At 44.8% G+C, this 22,842-nt stretch overlaps 2 protein-coding genes across 2 annotated transcripts; one reads left to right on the top strand and one right to left on the bottom strand.

Annotated features, from left to right (window-relative positions):
- Positions 1–19,135: 19,135 nt before the first annotated feature.
- Positions 19,136–20,079, top strand: LOC120673729 (Werner Syndrome-like exonuclease). The gene has a single exon (XM_039954713.1). The coding sequence runs from the start codon at positions 19,337–19,339 to the stop codon at positions 19,982–19,984; it is 648 nt and encodes a 215-aa protein (XP_039810647.1). The 5' UTR covers positions 19,136–19,336; the 3' UTR covers positions 19,985–20,079.
- Positions 20,080–21,160: 1,081 nt separating this feature from the next.
- Positions 21,161–21,814, bottom strand: LOC120674626. The gene has a single exon (XM_039955777.1). The coding sequence runs from the start codon at positions 21,812–21,814 to the stop codon at positions 21,161–21,163; it is 654 nt and encodes a 217-aa protein (XP_039811711.1).
- Between the last annotated feature and the right edge of the window lie 1,028 nt (positions 21,815–22,842).

Below are 22,842 nucleotides of genomic sequence, written 5' to 3'. Positions count from 1 at the left end.
CGCCATGGCTGGGCTTCTGCGATTTGGCAACTATTCGTTTCGGTTCCCATGTTTGCGTCTGTAATCTGTGCGCGAATGCGTATCTCACGTGATTTTTGCTTTTGTGTAGGCAACAGACACTGCCGCGGCTCCTTCGCATCCTTGCCTTCCACAAACTTCATGAAGGTTCAAAAATGTGTATGACTGTACAAGTAGTTTAGTACTAGCGTGCAAATTAGCGATTCTTAGGTGCACTTTAAACCCTCTTTAGTTCAAATTTTTTACTAACTTTTCAAAATGAGATCTGATTTTAGAAAAATAATATAAAATTTTGAACTAAAAAGAGTTGGAGGTGTATTTAAGAGTCGCTAATTGACATCCCTATTTAGTACCACGGCCAGCCAGCTCTCCTTGGGTGTCGATTAAAAAAAACTAAGTAATCGATGGACTTAATAATTTTTTTTGTCAAGTTTTCCTTGGGAGACGGCGGCTAATCTCAATAGAAGTGTCCTGAATATTAAATTTGCTAATGCGACAGAGTTATTAGACCAGTCTCAGTGGAATTGTCATCGACACAGTTACAAAAACATAAAGTGTTATAGTGATGATACACCTCTCATATTTCATAACACTTTTCATCCTCTTTTTCTTCATAAAAACATTGCTATATCAGAAAATTTAATGCTTATGACACTGCTATGACATTTCCACTGAGACTGGTTTTATAGAAAGAGAAGGAGGAGTTTGATAAAATGTGAAATGAGTATCATCAACATAACACTTCTCTGACTCAGTTACTTAATTCGCAATGTTGGTAAATGTACGATGACACTCCCTGGTGAGACGAGACTGATCTAATTACTGACTCATTCGGTACATTCAAAAGAACGACCAGCTGTTCAATTCGGTATCTGAAAACCGTTCTGTAGAAGTAATAATGAGGCCACTAGGGAGTTGCAAGGTAACGTCTAATCGCGTAGCCTCTCACGCATGCATGCTTCTAATTTACATTTGGTCCACTATTTTTGCAGCAGTGGTAAAAAATTGTTAAATGTTTATTTTTATAGTAGCAGTAGTAAATTTACTGCTCCCTCCCCCTAGAATATAGCTATATTTAGTTTCCTTTTAAGTTAACTTTTTAAACTTTAACCAATTCTCTAAAAACAAATTATTTCAAATAAGAAATTACATGTTATAATAGTTGGTTCTGCTAACATACTTTTTATATTATTAACCTCTACAATTATTTTTATTGATTTTGCAAAAAAAAAAACAAAATCTAAATGTAGGAATGGAGGGAGTAAGTTACGTGCCCCCTCACTATAGAAGCGTGCCTTTCTGTATGACTTATTGGACCCTCATTATCTCAAAATCTATATTCAGCCGTTTTTGTCACGAATAATGCACACGCTAATTATACTCCACTAATCCCGTTTGCATAATGTAGGACTAAAGTTTAGTCTGGACCAAATTTTAGGTGACTAAAGCATTAGATAACTAAATTTTAATCCATACCTATTTGGATCAATGGACTAAACATTAGGTGGCAAACCATTCGAAACACATAAATGGATGAAATTAAGGATCCGGCTAACGTACGGCCGGCCTTAATTTAGGCCGGCCATGCGGCCTATCTGTTTTTGGCAACAAAGACAATCAGATTTCCCCCCCTTTCCTTATTTAGATAAAACTGCCACTGTAACTCAAAAGCATTGTCAGAGGATAATTCAAAAAATTAAAAAACTGCATGAAACGAAGCTTGCATTTTTTCCGGAATGTGCATATGATTACAAGACAAGATTCTGAACTACAAAGATCATAAATCTAGCAATTTGATTATATAATATGCTATTTACACATAGATTTGCCTCCCATCCTCCCCTAAAATCAAAAGCATCACAGGGAAGGCTAGCTATTCATAAATGTATACAATCAGAAATACACGTTTCTGTGCTTCACACTTGCATAACTGGTGAGTACCTTTCATGACCTGCCATGCGACAACAAAATAAAGAGAACGAACTCAGTTAGCACGCAACACATAACAAATTAAAAAGAAAAACAAACAAAAATAATTCAGATGAGATAAACAACTAGCTTGTTTATCCTAATTTTCAGTAGAGACACACCAGAAATAAAAAGCTCATCAGAAATTGCCTATAGGCAAATGTACTGTTTTGCCCATTCTATAGCAAAAAGTTGCCTAACCAAAAATATTATTTTGCCTAACTAATAACAATGATTTGCTTAGACTCAATTGCCTAGAGCTTGAATTATTTTACCTTACTAATAACACATTGTTGTCTAATGGTAAAAATAAACAAAGAAAACTCATACAACATTTCGTGATTTTAAGCACAAGCCATTCATTAATCAAGAAGACACGTCAATGGCTTGAAGCTAAAACAAATCTTCAATCATCTTTGGACTGAAAATTTATCTTCACTGGGACAGATAATTGATCAGAAGTACAACATAAGGTCACAGCAAAAACATGGGTGAAAAACGTTCATCGCCTGTACGACCACAAGCAACTTGCTTCCCAGCAACTCATTACACAGCTAGAGAACATCGGGTGGGACAAACTGACTTGCTACTGGCGGATCTAGGACTGAGGGGAAGGGAAGAGGGAGGGATTAGATGGGAGAGTTACCATCTTCTTATGAGACTGGGCCACTGGGGACTGGGGAGTCGCCGAGCTCTTGTTTTCTATCCACCAGTACTTCCTTCTTTCCTGCTGGATACCTGCAAAATATTTAGAATGAATATGATTTGATTAGAGAACTTGTAGTATAGTGGAAAATAGTGAGGCATAACAGATAATTATCTAAGAGCTTGAATTATTCTTCCTTGCTAATAACACATTGTTGCCCAATGGTAAAAATAAACAAGGAAAACTCATATAACATGTCCTGAGTTTGCTTTTGTTCTAAAGCCTGAATATATGTATTGAGTTGCATATATGAAAATCAGAAGAAATGCCTAAATATATGCACTGAGTTAGCCTTGTTCTTAACATATTATTGCTTAGATTGATGCTTGGCTAGTATGATTAATTTGTTTGTTGGTTGAGCATAAGTTGCATATATGAAATCCAAAAAATGACCAGTAGGAAGATCGGGAAATTATAAGCAAATGCCTAAGTAAAGAAAAACATTATTCTGGAGTAGACAAATGGAACATTTCTGTTAATTAAACTACTGCCTAACTGAGAATCATGCTTGTGCCTAATTCAAGAATGGTATATAGTTACGCCTAGTTCAAGAAGACAGATCACTAACATGGGCATGCACTTCTTGTGGTCTTGGGAGCCCTCTAAGTTCACACTTGTATTATTGCTAATTTAGAACTATATTATTGCCTACAAAGTATATTGGTTTGCCTAATTTAGCAGCAGTTATTGCCTAATTTCTATCGCTGAGAGAATCAACGGAACAAAACTAACAAAGCACACACAGAAGGGAGATCTCATGGTGATGCCATAGAATTACTGAAAAGGATCAAAAGGCAGTGAGAAAACAAAAGAATGGTATCAATCTAAGAAATTATTTTGGAGGAAAAGACCTAAAACAAGCAGTTCATAATGTTTGCCCTGTAAGTTTTAGTAAAGACTTCATAGATATTGGAATTTCCTTGGAGTTACAAATAGAGACTTAACAGAGCAAACTAAAAATTAGGCCTAACAAATTTACTCCTTTTAATGTAAGAAAGCTGACCCATTGCTTGGTTGTATACTTGTATGGTGCACTAGAGACAACAAGATGTAAAACATAGGGGATGCGTCTAATGGCAACAGAAGCCAAGCATTCAAGTAATTGAGAAGAAAACAAAAGCTAAAAACAAAAGTGAGCAACACTTAAGTACCACCATAACACTATTTGCAAGTACTCTTTTGTAAGATATAATAATGCATAAATACATGAGATATTATTGCCTATCTAGAACAACATTGTTGCCTGATCCCTACCTATGTTATTGTCTAAAGAGTACTCTTGTCTAAGTCAGGTCCATGATATTTGCCTAATGGCATGATCCTTTAAGCCGAACATATAAAAAAGGCAGCAAAACTAAAAGATGCAATAAGGTGTCAACTGTATGTTGAAAAATCATACTACAAAAACTGAAAATCCAGATCGATAATTCCCTAGCCCTTGTCTTTGCCAGATCGTCAAAACACTATCAATAACATAAACCAGATTCTTATGTCCATGTACTATCAGCACACATCTTATAAAATAAATGTAACTAACAATGATGAGCTCTCAAACCCTAACCGAGCAGATCAGACCATTTAACGCCTTCCACACATGTTTTAGAATCAGAGCAAAACAGTTGAGGCAATGAGGCCCCCATCCCTACCCCCTGTTATCTCCAATTTCAACTTCGCTCACTCGCCAATTCAAAAAACAAACAAAAAAAAATCAAGTGATTCAGAGACCAGGGAGCTAGTGTGAACGAGAAATAATTGTCCACATCGCCGAAAGGAGAACTCACTTTCATATTGGTATGCTCCTACCATCAATTATCGATTTGTGCTTCAGTGTCCACTAAAAAATCCATAGAAAAAAGCATCTTCAATCAGTTAAATCGCTGAAGTGATTGCACAAGAAACCACATAAAACACAGCTACGGGAATACCACTAACTTTCATCTGCCTTCGTGCTGCGCCCTGCCGTTGACATGCTCCCGGGGATCCACGCCTTCGCCCGCGGCCCCCGGCTCCACGCCGCGGCCCTCACCACAGCCGCCAGCTATGCGCCGCGGCCCTTCATCTGCACCTTCGTGTCGCGTCCTTCCGTCCCCGTGGTCTCCAAGGATCCGCACCGCCGCCCGCGGCCCCTTGCTCCGCGCCGCTCGCCACGGTCGCCGGCTCCCGCACCATGACCCTGCATCCGCTCCTTCGTGCCGCATCGCGGATCCGTGACCCTTGCCCTGCCGCTGCCCCTCCGTTGGGATTGGGGGAGGGTCCCTCCGCCGCCCGCGGCCCCTCGGCACCGTGGCCTCGCGCCGCTGCGACCCCTCTCACCGAGGGTGGGGCATGGAAAAGGAGGGGACCGGAGGCGAGGAGAAGGATGGCTCCGCAGGGGAAAGAAGTTCGCGTGGGGAAGGGAGGTGGGGGAAGGGAGGGAGGAGATGCCGAGGGGAGGAGGGAGAGGGCTGTCAAGTAGAGAGATGCGAGATGTGTGGAGAAGAATGAGTTAGGCCAAATCAAATGGATAGAGCCGGCCGTGCAGATGCATTAACGTATGGCCGGCCGGTTTGAAGTCATTACCATTAAACTTTAGTCGTTTTTTTACTAATGGACTAAATTTTAGTTGGGATAAAACTAAATTTTAGCCTGTTCCCATTTGGATCACATAATGGACTAAACTTTATACCTAAAGTTTATTCCATAGATCCAAACAATAAGGTTCTTCGACTGTTTGAATCCACCCAACTAAAGTTTAGTCCACATATAGTCCTTTTTTTTAGTTCCTACCTAGGGAACCAAACAAGTAAAGACTTTAGTCCATTATCCCCTAGGGCAGTTAAAGAGGACTAAGAGCATCTCCAGCAGTCTCCCAATAATGACTTCCCAATAACTAGTATTGGGAGATCTCCCAATACCAAATTCAGGGCTATTGGGAGAGATACTTTTGCAGTTTCCCAATAAACTTTTCCCAATACTCAATATTCTTCTATTTTCTATATGCACATGTACATAAACACAGTGAATACTTCATTTTGATATCCAAATAACTGAAACCATTATGTCAACATCCTGTATAGGTCATCAAAATTTGAAATCCATAAATTTCAAATTTAAGTTTAAATTTAATTCAAACATAACATAGAGTCCAAATAAAGTATGAATAAAGTAAAACATTGAGCATCAAACACTCCCATTTCCACTACCACTACCACCGACACTCATCCTTGATGATAGAATTTGCGCACGCATTGACTCCACATACGCTCTTTGTTTCTCATCAAGCCCAGTAGTGTCCATGAACATGATCTTGTATTCTTGCTTCATCTTCTTTGTTTGCGCCTCGTCTCCAAGGACTCTCAACTTTTCCTCTTCAATTGCCACCTAGCGCTCCTCCATTGCCCTGATTTCAATCCACCTTGATTCCTTCTCGGACTTCCTGTTGGCCTCCATCTCCTTCTTTGTTGCAATCATCTCTTGAACTGCAGACTAGAACACAACACCGTCTCCTCATTTCTTTAGCCTCTCCTTCTCTTGCTTCCTCCCAGGAGATCTCCTTTTGTTGGTCCTCACTGAGCTTGGAATGCCATTCAACTCATCGTCATCCTCACTGTCATCTCCCTCATTCTCAAACTCTGGAGAGGACTTGCTTGCTTTCTTCTTAAGTGGATGACCATCATTATCCCTATTGATCCACTTCTCATTGTGTTCAAGCAATGTCCCCCAGTGCAACATCACAAAGGGTATGTGTTATTTCTCCTTGTCCTTGTACAACTTGTGAATGAGGTTAGTCTACCACATTGAACAAATGATTACTCAAATAAGGATGGATCATCTCATAAGAAACTAATATTAAAATATTTGACCATATGTTACATACCCTATCTTGTAATATCATTCCACTTGGATGCAAACGATCAACATGCACAATACAACCAACCCAACGGTTGCAGCATTCTTGGATTGTACTCCAGCGATGACTGAGCGAAATGATTGATCAGTTAGAGGGTTTGCTCACATTTTGATGGAAGTGTTCAGCGATACGCATCCAATATGTTTTCATGCTTTGATCCCTTCCTATGACTGGATCAAGACTCACATTTTCCCATGCCAGGACCAAAGCCTCATCCTCGTCAATAGAGTAGTTGGACGATCTAGCCCATCTCTTCTTTGCAGTAGGAGTAGGGTTCACTTCAACAACATCCTCATTACTTGCCACTGGAAACTGATTGGACAAGGAGATATCATCAATGTTGAAGGAATCAGCCATCATATTTGTCGGTACCCCAGGACTGGGGTACCCCCTCTTGCTGTGTCTAGGCAAGAAGAGCTTTGTAGTTATCCTTAACTACGTCCAGCAGCCGGACCCCTGCGGTCCGGAAGCCCTGTTCACCCGACAACGGTCCCGGACCCGTTCTCTGGTTGGGAAAGGTCCGGGAGCACCACGTGTTCCGGAAGAAGCAGGCGCTCATTCCGAACAGCCGGGGGCTCCGGACCTCCCGTGGAGGTCCAGATCCCCGCGGAATCCCGAACCCCCCTTTTTGGGGACTCGGACCCCCTGTATAGTGACCGGACCCCTCTCCAAGAGAAGGAATCGACACCCCGCCTCGGGGTGGTCCGGGGCCGCCACGTGTCTGCAAGCGCAGAACTCGTATATAAAGCTGCTTGGTCTCCATATTAAAGTTCACCTACCGCTGTATTCATTGCGATAGGAGGACGTCCACATTGATGTAGCAGAAGCCGAGGCGATTCTTTGACCAGGGGGCACTATTGATCGCGTATTACCAAGATGCATAGTGGGGCTGCTGGCGCCGCCCACGCCGCGCCTGTCAGTCTGCCATAACAGATGGATACGACGACTCGGCTTCACCCATTATGACGCCTACATAATAGCCTCAACAGGTCACGCCGCAAGCTACGTTCCCCCAACGGGCACCTTGCTGACGGGACAAGAGAAGACCACCCTTCGTCAGAGGGCTAGCAGGGCATGAAAGCGTATCAGAGGAAAGATTCGTAACCACTGTAGCCATTTGACTACTCTGCGCAGTATGCTGCACAGTCATGTTGGGCCCACTTGTCGGGGCCCCGACGTCCTATGTATCCGCACCCCTTGGTCTATAAAAGGGGGCGCCCGCTAGAAGAAAAACTCAGGCTGGGAGAAAGCCAAGACCCGGCAGAGGATAGGTTCATACACAACCAAGATCAAAACCTCTTCCAGTGGACGTAGGGTATTACGCTCCGGCGGCCCGAACCACTCTAGATCGTGTGTTCTTGTGTGCCTATCTCAGAGCAAGATCAGCCAATCGCCTAGTACCTTCCCGAGCACTCCCTCTTTGGGAATAGGCGGGTGCGTTCCGCCACCCGGCTGTGGGTACCCAAGAAATCCCGCGACAATATTGCTGTAGAAAGGGTCACTATATAAAAAAGTTTTTCATTAGTATGAATCTTATACCAGATTGTCAGCAGCTACCAAAAGCATCAGGTATTCAGGTTTATTTTACAACCAGTTCTCACAAGGTAAAATTCAAGTAGGAAACAATGCATTGGCCTATCCTTGCGTATTAAATTAAACTGTACAGTTTCATGCAGGTTAGATAAGGCAAGCAACCATCACTAGCTTGAATCAAAAGTATCCTCACGTAGATAGGAGTAACTATATTTTACCTATCCTTTCTCTGCACAAGCTGCTCAAGTGCTTGAACAATGCATTGGCTTGGACATTTTTAAGTGACAATAATAACCAAACATCCTAACAACAAATTGTTTTCTCATTCAGTATAGAGAGAGCTTCCTAAAGTAAATAGTTTGGATCACAACCTAACCATAATGTGGACGTGCATAGGTTAGAACATAGCAGCTTTGGTGTACAACATACCTTGGGGGCATTTCATCGAACACATTGAGCCCGTCATCTCTGTCGACATCTTCAGAGCCTTGGAAGGCCACGGTGGATGGGAGCAGGACGGTAGGACGGGCAGGAGGTGCTGTGGGCGCCGTGGAGGCTGTTCCACTTGCGTGCGAAATCGCCGGAGGGGCCATCCGCGTCGTCCCTATGGACCTCGCCATAGGGGCCATTGTGGTCGACCTAGGCGACGTCCGGTTCTGCCGGCCCCCGCGATGTGGAAGCCCTAATCCCTGGCAGCGCTGCCTCGCCGCCGAGGATGCTGGGGGTGTCTTTGCCGCGGGCTCGCGTGCAGGTGCTTGCGGAGCCGCGGGTACGGCTGTTGCCGGTGGCCGTCCATCAATCCGCCGCTTGGGGATGGCACTCCAGACCTTGGCGCATCTATTTGGCCCGTGGGCACCATCGGGGAGTGGCCGAGCGGCGACCAGGGGCGGCAGCGGTGGCGCGGAAGGAAGCGCGGGAAGGGAGGTCACGGGAAAAAAGAGGCGCGAATAGAACCGGTTGTTTTCTCGAGGATGGAACTCTCCCTCTATTTGAGGAGTGGTGGGAGAAGATATTGGGATGAGCCAAAAAAAATATCGCAATGATGAATCTGCGGGTGACCGTAAACTCACCAACTTACAGTCGACGACCGACCCATGTGATGGACCCCACTCGCTCTCTCTCCGCTGATCCGCTGAGCTCTCTCTCCTCCCCGCTCTCTTCTCTCTCTTCCTTTTTTCTCCTGGATCTCGGAGCTCCCCATGGCGACCGCGCCTCTCCCATCCCCTTCCCCTTCCCCCGCCCCCTTCCTTCCCCTTCCTCTCCTCCATGGCCGGCCGTCCTCCTCCCCATCCCTTTCCTCTGCCTCCCCCTTCCTCTCTCTCCCTCCCTTTCTCTGCTCCATGGCCGGCTGGCCTCCTCCCCCTCCCTTTTTTCTATGCTCCATGGCCGGCGGCGGGGGAGGGGAGGCGCGGCGGGCCTCTCTCTGCTCCATGGCCGGCGGCGGGGGAGGGGAGGCGCGGCGGGCCCCCTCTGCTCCATGGCCGGCGGTGGGGAGGGGGAGGCATAGCGGGCCTCTCTCTGCTCCATGGCCGGCGGCGGGGAGGGGAGGCGCGGCGGTCCGGCGGCAAGGAGGTGAGGGGTGGCGTGGCGTGGCGGCGGCAGGGACGGGTGGCGCGGCGCCGGGCCAGCGGCGTGGAGGGGAGGCGGCGGGGTGGGGAGGAGGCGCCGCCGCCCGCCGCCACGCCAGATCCAGTTTTTTTTTTCAAAAATTTTTCAACAATTGTTTTTGAATTCCTTTGATTTTTTTTCGGATGAATATTTTTTTAATGATACAAAAAAAATTTCTTGAATTTTTTCTGCTCTCCAATTTTTTTTCTTGAAATTTTTTTCTGCTCTCCTTTTTTTGCTTGAAATTTTTTTTGGTCTCCAAAATTTTTCGTCAAAAAATTTTCTCTCTCCAAAATTTCTCTTAATTTTTTTTTAAATCGGAAAACGACAAAAAAATTACTAAAAATAGAAAAAAACGGTCGGGAGATCGACCGTAGGGAGCCCCTCCCTACCGTCAACCGTAAATTAGCGAGACCCCAAAAATATTGGGGAAGGGGACATGTATTGGGAGACTGGTAGAGCAATTCCACTTCTAATATTAGTAGTTTGACATGTATTGGGAGCCTAGTAGAGCAATTCCACTTCCAATATTGGTAGTTTTTTTTGGAGAAAAGGAGACTGCTGGAGATGCTTTAAAAGCTCCACTTTTCCATCCTACTCCTTTGGACCAACCCTATCCACTCGAGGGAGGGGGTGGGGTGGGGGGGGGGGGCTGGGGCTAACATGGTCTTTGTGCGGCTGCATTAATGACTTTTAGTTTCTCCATTCAAACAGGGTCAACTAAAGTTTAGCTTGCTAAAGTTTGGAGATTTTTTTAGCAAACTAAAGCTTAGATTGCTAAACTTTTAGTAGCGTTGTGTGAATCTCCTTGCTAAACTCTTCTAAGTGATCATTTAATCCTCTGCACCAACCCCCACCTATGCTTTGTTTCCCAAGCCTGCCAGGTGGAGTTATTGCGGGGGTATTTTGAACTTTGCTCACTTTTAGCAAGTTTTAACAACTCTAGGCTGGCTAATGACTAAAACTCTTTCTGGGGTCCAACTAAAATTTAAGAGCATCTCCAGCAGTTTGGCAAATCGAGTTGTCATCTTTGATTTTTGGCAAAAACGTTAAAAATACTCCTCCAACAGTTTGGCAAAAGACTTGGCAATTTTTGGCAACTTGGAAAAACCAGCCTCCAGCGCGTAAATATACGCGCGCGGCGCACGGTTGGCATCGTGGTTTCTAGTCAGGTGGGAGGGTGAAAAAAGAAATAAATAACATAGAAGGGTTCCTGATTTATGTTTTCAAGAGGTGGAAGGACATAAATAAAATTTTGTTTCTCTCTCAGGGTTCCTGATGTAAGTTAGATCTGGATTTGGCAAGTGAATTATGCCAAACTGTTGGAGATAAGCTCTTTTTTTACTTGGCATATCTTTTTAGAAGTTGGCAAAACACAAGATATGCCAAGTAAAATATGGCAAACTCTTGGAGATGACAAGACTTATTTGGATCCAAAGTTGCTAAACTTTAGCAACTGAATTTTAGCAAGAGGATCCAAACTTGGTAGCCAAACAACTAATAAAAGTTTGAAACAAACATTCAATAAACATCAACTGTCTTCGTATTTCTTTTTGATAAACATATTCTGTAATCATTTTTTATATCCTTCGAATTGTAATAAGTTTGATGCTTCTGCTGGGAATTTTGGATATTAATTGGTTTTGGTTTGAATTTTCCGAAGGTATACTATCGTTTAATTTTTCAAGGGTATGCTATGGCATAATTTCAGCCAACAGATCAAGGCCCCCCTTTGGTTTGCCCACTGTCCATTTGCTCGGTCTTGTGTCCCTCTTCCAAAAAATAATTTGTAATCTAATAACAAGTATGATAATTGTCAAACAAAGAGGTCACCGAGTCTAACTCCTTCGTTAATAAGTTCATATCTTACAAATAACAGGTTCACATATGGATTTTGGTTGGCATGTAGATCCGCAAGCCCCATATCCATTGATGAAGTTTTAGGTCATTCAGACACTGTTTCACTACCCAAACTAATCATCTATCAAAATTACTTTGTGTTGAAGTGCACTCATCTGGACTGACAAAAACCCTCACAAATTTGATGCTTTTATGAAACCAACTGACCAAATTGAATTGCACTAATAATTGTATGACGTGTTCATCAGGTTTGGTGCTGATGAAGAACGTTGAGCCTTGGATCACTGACTTAGTGCGACCAATTCAGAGCCACTAAATCTAGACAAAAGTTACTTCTTATTATCCTTTCTCTTTTCTGTCATGTTGCAGTGGATGTTTGCTCCTGGCTGATGAAAAAGGAAGCTAGTGTTTTTACTTGCTACTCCCTCTCAAAAGCGATCCCAACCATTGTATCAAGCAACCAATCAGGGATGCACAAGCATGGGTTTATTGGGCTTGTGGGCTATTATATAGCTTTAAGTTTGTGAGCCACAAATTATCCTCCCTGTGGAGGAGAGAGACAGACAAACATATATGTTCAATATTGGGCTTGTCCTATTCAGTTCCTCCAGAAACAACAACAATGTTTTGTTGTTTTGAACTCATTTGCTAGCAGTCTCTATAGTGAAAGTGTAAAACAAAAAGTATTGTTTAGACTTTTCTCTTGATAAATCCAATCTGAAGCAAGATGAGTCTCCAAAACACCAAATGGCAATTCTCTTTCGCCTGAAAATAATGGCATTTTATTTTGTAGTTCTTAGTGACATTAGTCTTTTAGATACAAACAACACACTTTAATGAGTAGACGAGCATTATCGGATTCCGTTGCTTTGCCGAGTGCCCCAAACACTCGGCAAGGCCCATATTGCACTCGGCAAAGGCTTTGCCGAGTGCGGCACTCGGCAACGTTTACATGACGAAATATGTGACGGTGAAGAATGATTTGCCGAGTGTTATTTTTCGGGCACTCGGCAAAGCCTTTGCCAAGTGCCAAAAAAAAGCACTCGGCAAAATAAAGTAAGGGCATCGGTGAAACTGCCGTTAACGGCGATTTTGCGAAGTGCCAGACGGAAAGGCACTCGGCAAAGACCATTACTTTGTCGAGTGCCTTTTAGCTGACAATCGGCAAAGAATATTACTTTGCCGAGTGCCTTTCAGCTGGCACTCGGCAAACAACAATATTTTGCCGAGTGTATTTCAGCTGGGTATCGGCAAACCACAAATCTTTGCCGAGTGTTTTTGCCTAGGCACTCGGCAAAGTCCTTTCCCAGAAACCTTGCCGAGTGCCTAGGTAAATGCACTCGGCAAAGTTACATTTTCATTTTCTTTTTGATTGTTTTCTCGCGTTTATAAGCTCCACTCATTGGAACATCAAAAATAGCACTATATATATACACACACAAAAAGTTATTATATTATATACATATGACACATCCATCACAAACATCGCACGTATAGCACAAATATCACATAATGTTCAACTTTAGTCCACAATTGCGAGTCGAACATCCACAAGCACAAGTCTAACAGTCACAAGTCCAATATCGAGTCACAAGTCCAACATCCACAAGTCCAACATATAGTCCGTTGCCTAACAAGCACAAGTACGAAGTCGAACAATACCTATCACCTGTCAGATCCTCAAGTTCACCACTGTGTCGCCGGCGAGTGCTCGTCTGGAGGCTCATTCAATGCCGCCCCTCGATTGATTCTGCAAAAAGGAGAAGACACAAGATTACATTTCCGAGTCAATATTTATTGTATGCGCATGCAAACAAATTTCTTTTCAATTATTTCGAAATTTCGACCCACTTCCAATTCTAATTTGACTTCGACCGATAATTTTCCGTAAACAAAATAAAATAACAAAATATAGTAAATCAATTGATAAATGTATTATATATCACCAGGGAATAAGTTTTCAAGTTAGAGGAGGGAAGAAAAAAAAATTTGAAATTCAAAAAGGAAAAAAATATGTTTGCCGAGTGCTGGATTTCAGGCACTCGGCAAACAATGATTTGCTGAGTGCCACAGCCCGACACTCGGCAAAGCAAGTAGTTTGGCGAGTGCCATGGGTGCTGCACACGGAAATCTTAACGCCATCAGGCCTTCACGGCCGGCCGTGTGTGCACGGCCGGCGTGCATGGCGGCCACGTGAGCCGATTTTGCTGTGTGCCGACCCTAACGCACTCGGCAAAGATAGGCTACGACGTGTGCTTTGCCGAGTGCCGGCACTTGACAAACCGTGTATATATCGTGTACCCTGGTTTTGCTGAATACTTTAGATCTGTCTCTTTGCCGAGTGCCCGATATTTGACTCGTGGCAAAGGCCTTAGCATACGACATACTGCGGTTTTCCGGTAGTGGAGGGTATCTGATCTTCCATCAGGATAACCCGACCGGCTTTGATGGCCGGTAGCTATTTTGTGACCTTTTCCAAACATGCATTGGGTATCCAGCGGGCCGGCTACAAATGTGGTATTCGGTCAAATTTCGTCTCAGCAGAACCGATGAACGAATTAAACCAGTACAATCACACCACAATTTCCCGTAGTTCCTAATTAGTGCTTCAGTTCGCTCGGTAACTTAAAAGGAGAGGACGACTCTGTTATATTGTGATCCAAATTCTGATGGGAGAGTGTTGGAATTTGGGCTTGGCCCATTAAGGCCCATGTGGTGCAAACTTTTAATCCCACATTGCTAGTAGAAGTTGAGGAGACCACGTGACTCTCCTATATATCTAACCCATAGGCTTCACCGGAGAATATCAATCCTATTATTCCTCTTGTAAGCCGCCGCTAGGCGTTGTACACAAACACCCGATATAGTGAAGTTCTTGCTGGCTGGCGCCCGTGGTTTTTACCCTTCGCATTGGAGGGGTTTTCCACGTTAAATCTTCGTGTCTTTCTGCGGTTTGATCTTTCTATTTTTCATCGTTTTATTCGCCGTCGCTTCTAACAAGTGGTACCAGAGCCGTGGTTTCAAGTTTGGGTTTCGTGATGGCGTCGATGAAGTATGATCTACCGATGTTGGACTACAAGACAAGGTTCTCGCTGTGGCAAGTCAAGATGAGAGCTATTCTGGCGCAAACCAATGATCTTGATGAGGCGCTGAAAAAATTCGGGAAGAAAAAGAAGGATGAGTGGACCGATGAGGAGAAGTGCAAGGACCGTAAGGCTCTTTCTCTTATTCAGCTTCATCTATCTAATGATATTCTACAAGAAGTGCTGCAGGAAAAGACTGCTGCAGAATTGTGGCTAAAACTGGAATCGATCTGCATGTCGAAGGATCTTACCAGTAAATTGCATATGAAGTTGAAGCTGTACACGCTTAAGATGCAGGAGGGTGATTCGGTGATGGGTCACCTATCTGTCTTCAAGGAGATCGTTGCTGACCTAGGGTCGATGGAGGTTAAGTATGAAGATGAGGACTTAGGTCTTCTTTTATTATGCTCTTTGCCAAGTTCTTATGCAAGTTTCCGTGACACCATACTATTAAGCCGTGATGAACTAACCCTTGCGGAAGTTTGTGAGGCACTCCAGTCTAAGGAGAAGATGAAAGGCATGGTGCAGACAGATGGCTCGTCCTCTAGGGGCGACGCTTTGCATGTCAGAGGCAGATCAGAGCAAAGATCCTCAAGTGATAACAACGATCGTGGCAAGAGCAATGACGGTAGAGGCCGCTCCCAGTCCAAAGGTCCCAAGAAGAAATTCTGTAAGTATTGCAAGAAGAAATCTCATATGATTGAGGATTGCTGGAAATTGCAGAATAAGGAGAAGAAGAAAAATAAATCTGATGGTAAGGCTAGTGTTGCTTCTGCTGGTGAAAACTCTGAGTCAGATTGTTTGGTTGTCTTTGCTGGTTGTGTTGCTGGTCATGATGAGTGGATTCTTGATTCTGCATGTTCTTTTCATATCTGCACTAATAGAGATTGGTTCAGTTCCTATGAGTCTTTGCAGAACGGTGATTTTGTGCGCATGGGAGATGATAACCCGTGTGAGATTATTGGCATTGGCTCTGTTCAGATCAAGACCCATGATGGCATGATTCGCATACTGAAGAATGTAAGGCACATACCAGGGATGAAAAGAAATCTGATCTCGTTGAGCACACTTGATAAAGAAGGACTCAAATACACCGGTTCAGGTGGAGTTGTGAAGGTATCTAAAGGTTCCCTTGTATGTTTGCTGGGTGATCTCAATCCTTCAAATTTATATGTTCTCAGAGGTTGTACTTTGCATGGTTCTGTTTCTGCTGCTAATGTTGCTAATGCTGAACCTAGTAAGACTGACCTTTGGCATATGCGTCTTGGACACATGAGTGAACTCGGTATGGCAGAATTGATGAAGAGAAACCTGCTGGATGGCTGCATTCTGAGTGGCAAGAAGTTCTGTGAGCATTGTGTATTTGGTAAGCATAAGAGGGTCAAATTCAATACCTCTGTTCATACCACAAAAGGTACACTTGATTATGTTCATGCTGATTTGTGGGGTCCTTCACGTAAGCCTTCATATGGTGGTGCTCGTTATATGCTTACCATTATTGATGATTACTCTAGAAGAGTCTGGCCTTATTTTCTGAAAAGCAAAGATGATACTTTTGCTGCTTTTATAGAATGGAAAGTTATGATAGAAAGGCAAACTGAGAAGAAGGTCAAGGTGCTTCGAACTGATAATGGTGGAGAGTTCTGTTCGGATGCTTTTGATGATTATTGCAGAAAAGAAGGCATTGTTAGGCATCACACCATACCATACACTCCTCAGCAGAATGGTGTGGCCGAGCGTATGAACAGGACTATCATCTCGAAGGCTCGTTGCATGCTGTCCAATGCCCATATGAACAAGCGTTTTTGGGCTGAGGCTGCTAATACAGCATGTTATTTGATCAACAGATCGCCTTCTATTCCACTCAACAAGAAGACTCCTATTGAGGTATGGTCTGGTACACCTGCAGATTATTCACACTTGAGAGTTTTTGGCTGCACTGCTTATGCTCATGTTGATAATGGAAAATTAGAGCCTAGAGCTATTAAATGTCTGTTTCTTGGTTATGGTTCGGGAGTCAAAGGATATAAATTGTGGAATCCTGAAACTAGAAAGACTTTTATGAGCAGAAGTGTTGTTTTCAATGAATCTGTGATGTTTACTGACAGTTTGTCCACAGATGATGCTTTAGTTGAGAAATTGCAGTCACAAGTTAGTGTGCAGGTGGAGCTTATGGATGACCAGGAAAATGAAGTTGTTGGTAATGATGTTTCAGATAGTGTTCCTGATACTGTTCAGCACTCACCTCCAGTTTCACAGTCTGATTTGCAGCATGAGGAGGATGTAGATTTACCTATTGCTCTTCGCAGATCAAAGAGGAGTTGTGGACCTCCAAACCGTTTAATTGAGGAGTGTAATCTGACTTATTATGCTTTGAGTTGTGCTGAACAGGTGGAGGATGCTAGTGAGCCAGCAACATATTCTGAAGCCATTGATTCAGTTGATAAGGAGAAGTGGATCTCAGCTATGCATGAGGAGATGCAGTCTCTTGAGAAGAATGGCACATGAGAGATTGTAAGCTTGCCTGAGAAAAAGAAGACTGTTCGCTGCAAATGGGTCTTCAAGAGAAAGGAGGGTTTGTCTTCTAGTGAGCCTCCAAGATTTAAGGCAAGGTTAGTTGCAAAAGGTTTCAGTCAGATTCCTGGTGTTAACTATAATGATGTGTTCTCTCCAGTTGTGAAGCATAGCTCAATTCGGACTTTCTTTAGTATTGTTGCTATGCATGATCTTGAGCTTGAGCAGTTAGATGTGAAGACTGCATTTTTACATGGAGAGCTTGAGGAGGAAATTTACATGGATCAGCCAGAAGGATTCATAGTGCCAAGCAAAGAGAATTATGTTTGCAAATTAAAGAAATCCTTGTATGGTTTGAAACAGTCTCCTCGTCAGTGGTATAAGAGGTTTGATTCATTTATGTTGTTACATGGTTTTAAAAGATCTGAATATGATAGCTGTGTTTACATTAAGATTGTTGAGGAATCACCTATATACTTGCTGTTATATGTTGATGACATGCTTATTGCTGCCAAGAGCAGAAAAGAAATCACTACAGTAAAGAAATTGTTGAGTAGTGAATTTGATATGAAGGATCTTGGTGTTGCTAAGAAAATTCTAGGTATGGAGATTACTAGAGACAGAAAATCTGGTTTATTATTTCTTAGTCAGCATAATTACATTAACAAGGTTCTTCAGCGTTTCAATATGCATGATTCAAAGCCAGTTAGTACTCCTATTGCACCTCACTTTAAATTGTCAGCTGCTCAGTGCCCTAGTTCTGAGGAGGATGTTGAATACATGTCAAAAGTCCCATATTCTAGTGCTGTTGGTTCTTTGATGTATGCCATGGTTTGCTCTCGCCCAGATTTATCATATGCTATGAGTTTGGTTAGCAGATACATGTCTAATCCTGGTAAAGAACACTGGAAGGCAGTTCAGTGGATTTTCAGGTACCTCAGAGGAACAGCAGATTCTTGTTTGAAGTTTGGGAGAACTGATCAGGGACTCATTGGTTATGTGGATTCAGATTATGCTGCTGATTTGGATAGGCGCAGGTCACTCACAGGTTATGTGTTCACTGTTAGCAGTTGTGCTGTGAGTTGGAAGGCTACTTTGCAGCCTGTTGTTGCTATGTCTACCACAGAAGCAGAATATATGGCTATTGCTGAAGCGTGCAAGGAGGCAGTTTGGCTGAAAGGTTTGTTTACTGAGCTGTGTGGAGTTGGTTCTTGCATTGATCTATTCTGTGACAGTCAAAGTGCTAGTTGCCTCACTAAAGATCAGATGTTTCATGAAAGGACAAAGCATATTGATGTCAAGTACCATTATGTTCGTGATGTTATTTCACAAGGTAAATTGAAGGTATGCAAGATCAGTACTCATGATAATCCAGCTGATATGATGACTAAACCAATTCCTGTAGCTAAGTTTGAGCTTTGTTCAAGCTTAGTTGGTTTGATAGTTTAGCCCAAGAGGCTATTTGGCGCCAGAAGTTCTGTTCTTTGTTGTGTTCAGGTGATGATTTTTGATATGCTACAAGAAGGAATTTGTCTCAAGGTGGAGTATGTTATATTGTGATCCAAATTCTGATGGGAGAGTGTTGGAATTTGGGCTTGGCCCATTAAGGCCCATGTGGTGCAAACTTTTAATCCCACATTGCTAGTAGAAGTTGAGGAGACCACGTGACTCTCCTATATATCTAACCCATAGGCTTCACCGGAGAATATCAATCCTATTATTCCTCTTGTAAGCCGCCGCTGGGCGTTGTACACAAACACCCGATATAGTAAAGTTCTTGCTGGCTGGCGCCCGTGGTTTTTACCCTTCGCATTGGAGGGGTTTTCCACGTTAAATCTTCGTGTCTTTCTACGGTTTGATCTTTCTATTTTTCATCGTTTTGTTCGCCGTCGCTTCTAACAGACTCTTCGGGATTACGCTTTAATTTGACGCTACGAGTTACGAAATGGATCGGAGTGCTATGCAAATACATACCGTATGCCATTCAGCAGCAGTATAAATACGTACAAGACCTCTATATATAATCTATCTCATCAACGGGTCATATCATACTCCCTCCTCCCTCGATCACAAGCCGGTCAGTAGAGCAGGGAGCGCAGAGCGGCTAGATCGCTCTCCCTCCGTAGTCCGTAGCAGGCTAGCAGCTAGCCACCCACGATGTCGATGCGCTTCGCCATGGCAACAAGTAGCCAAGCTTCCTCCGGGCCGACCACTCGCCTCGCCGTCCGCTTCGGCTCCGCCACGATCGACACCACGGTCACCCGCGACGCCGCGGCCGCCGACGAGTGGGTCCGCGCCGTGCGCGCCGCCCACCCGCGCGGCGGCGGCCCCCTCATCGTCGGCCTGGACTGCGAGTGGAAGCCCAACTACCGCAGCTGGACGACCTCCAAGGTGGCCATCCTCCAGCTCTGCGCCGGCGCGCGCTGCCTCGTCCTCCAGCTCTTCTACGTCGACCGCGTCCCGGCGTCCGTCAGGAGCCTCCTCGCCGACCCCGGCGTGTGGCTCGTCGGCATCGGCGTCGGCGAGGACGCCGCGAAGCTGGCCGCCGACTACGGCCTCGCGTGCGCCGCGCCGGTCGACCTCGAGTCCCGCTGCAACGACCGCCTCGGCCGCTGCGCCGGCGGGAGGAGGCTGGGGCTCAAGGGCTTCGCCAGGGAGGTGCTGGGCCTCGCCATGGAGAAGCCCCGCAGCGTGACCATGAGCAACTGGGAGAAGCATGACCTCGACGAGGCCCAGATCCGGTACGCGTGCATCGACGCGTACGTGTCCTACAAGCTGGGCGAGAGGGTCCTCACCGCCAACTAATAACTGAATGGATCAGAGGATCAACGGTGTGGCTATCGTCGGATCACTTGCATTGTCGTGTTATCTGCTTCGGTCGTGTTATTTGTTTGCCCTATCTATCTATCTATCTATCTATCTATCTATCTATCTATCTATCTATCTATCTATCTATCAATCTATCTATCTATCTACCGACCGACCGACCTACCTACCTACCTATCTATCTATCTATCCATCTATCTATCTATCTATCCATCCATCTATCTAAATTTAGGTCGCTATATGTATTGGCCTACTACTTTGATTATTGGAGTTTGCGCAAGGTCGTGCAGTGTGTTCTGTTTTATTTGCTAATAATTGATCGATCTGCAACTTGGTACCCAAAATGCTAATTAGTCCCTGTGTTTATCACATGATGGAACCCCTAAATGTTGGAGTTATGTAGCATTGGATTAGAACATGCAGGGTGGAAATAATTTATCTTTTTTAGAAGAAGATGGAAGAAAACATGATCGACCAACATAAACACTAATAGAGCCATCTTATTTAGTCAAAATGTTGTGTTCCTTGTGTCATCCATCCATATTTTGGCCAGTAATTCAATTGCTGTTGATTTCAGCATATGCAGCAGCAAGGCGAACACACAACTCCTCTGTATCCTCCTTGCCCAACAATGCCCAAAAGGAGCCTAGAACTCTACAGTAGTCTCTAGATACCACATTGATTTAAGTGTATTATCCACACCATTTAACGAGAGCAAAACGTATGCGATGCATTCCTAGCTGGATGGTGCTAAACCGAAAGCAGTTTGAACGATTCTCCAAAGAAATCTAGCATGGTGACATTGGAAAATCATTGGTTCCATTAAGATCAGAACGATGATCGAAGTCACCAAAGACCCCAAAGAAAATGTCCATCCGTCAGCTTCGAATCTTTGATAAAAAAAACACATCGCAGTTAAACTCAATTTGTTAACTGATTTACCAGAGACTCGAGTCTTGTATATATATGTTCCCTGAGCCTGCTCATACAATCTTCCAATTTGGAGCCAAACTCAAAAGCAGGGCATCTGACTAATGATGACGAATAGCTCATCATTTAGCAGGAACAAGATCACGACCGGATTAACGAAGTGTGACCAGAGGTCAGCAGGTAGAACGAACGACGACGGGCCGCGAGGAGAGGCCCAGCATTGCGTCAGCGGCCCAACAAGACCCTCTCGCCCAGCCTGTAGGACACGTAGGCATCGACGACGGCGCACCCGATCTGGCCGCGCTCCAGGTCACGCCGCTCCCAGTCGCTCGAGGCGACGGCGTCGGGCTTCTCCACGTTGAGGTCCAGCACCTCCTTGGCGTACTCCTTGAGGCCCAGCCTGCCGCCCCCGCCCGCGAGGCCCAGGTAGTCGTCGCAGGGGCCCGCCAGCTCCACGGTCGCGGCGCACACGAGCCCGTGGTCGGCGCCCAGCCTCGCGGCGGCGCCCACGACGCCGACGCCGACGAACCGCACCCGCGGGTCGCGGAGGAACGCCCGGAGCACCTCCGGGACGCGGCCGAGGTAGAGCAGCTGCAGGACGAGGCAGCCTGCGCCGCCGCCCGCGCAGAGCTGGAGGACGGCCGCCCGGGGGGCCATCCACGCGGGGCCCCGGCCGGGCCGCTGCTGCTTGTTCCACTTGCAGTCGAGGCCGACCACGAGGGGCGCGCCGCACGGGTGGGAGGCGCGGAGGCCCCGCACCCAGGCGTCCGCCACCGCGGCGTCGCGGGTCACGGTGGCCGCGATCTCGACGGACCCGAAGCGGAAGGTGGAGACGGAGAGGTAGGCGTGGCCGGACGGGATCGCCGGCGCCCTCGGCATCTGTTTTTTTGGTAGCTGATGATCGGGGGCGCATGCATGAGCTGATCGCATCTACTACTTGATTTGATTGGCACTTCCTTTTTTGAGAAGGATCCCCGGCAATGGATTAGTAGACGCTAGTAATCCCAAAAGAGTCCCCATTGGATAAACCCTATTGGCCTATTCAACTCGTTACGGGGAGTCGTGTGGCGGTTTATTTACTGCTGGCTCCCGTTGAAAATGTATTGATCAAAGACGACTATGCACAAACAGAAAGGTTAGAATGGTGATATTTGTGGTAAAAATGATTGCACATGCTAAATATGGGCGAAATAGTGATCCTATATATATCACCACGAAAACTGGTTGAAAAATGATTCAACCTTGAGCTGCTGGCCCATTTATTATTAAGCTAGCTGTCATTTGGCCGCCTGTCTTGGTTAATATTTGCTATTTAACTTATTTATTATCATCAAATAACAAAAAGTACTGCTAAGTTAGCACCACAAAGGACAAAACAATAACTTCCCTTTTCAGTAATAGGAGAAGTTGTGAAATCCTTTCGTACACAAGTGCTCCTGCTTCTTATGTGGTTTGGTTGAAAAATCTAGTGCTATCGGTCGGCGATGATGGTATCTGTGATGTTGTTTTTCCTTCTTGGGGGCATCGTTGTGGAACCTCCTCCCTCATTGTTGTTGCTTTGGTGTGCTTGGGTGGGTTTGATAGTCTGAGAGTCGATGGTTTGCTATACGAAGGAATTGGGAATTAGTAATCAATTTTGTAGTTAAGTAGTTAATTAAATTAATGAGGTAGTTATAATTTATGAAGGAGTCGTCCCAAGAGAATATGTCCCTTCAACTCTTGTCTCTTGGTCTATATAAGCAACAATCAATCAAAGAACAGAGGCTGACAGGGCCTCGCATACTCGATTCTACTCTCGATTCTACACAGGGGCAATTCGCTGAGTTCGTCCTCGAGGGAAACTCGATGAGATTTCATGGTCGCAGAGGCGATGCCGACTCAGGACACCACCGAGTCCTCTATCGCTG

The sequence above is a fragment of the Panicum virgatum genome, chromosome 5N (assembly GCF_016808335.1).
Source record: "Panicum virgatum strain AP13 chromosome 5N, P.virgatum_v5, whole genome shotgun sequence".
Lineage (NCBI taxonomy): Eukaryota > Viridiplantae > Streptophyta > Magnoliopsida > Poales > Poaceae > Panicum > Panicum virgatum.
Note: the sequence above shows the minus strand (reverse complement) of the source record. Positions and strands in the feature narration are given on the sequence as shown.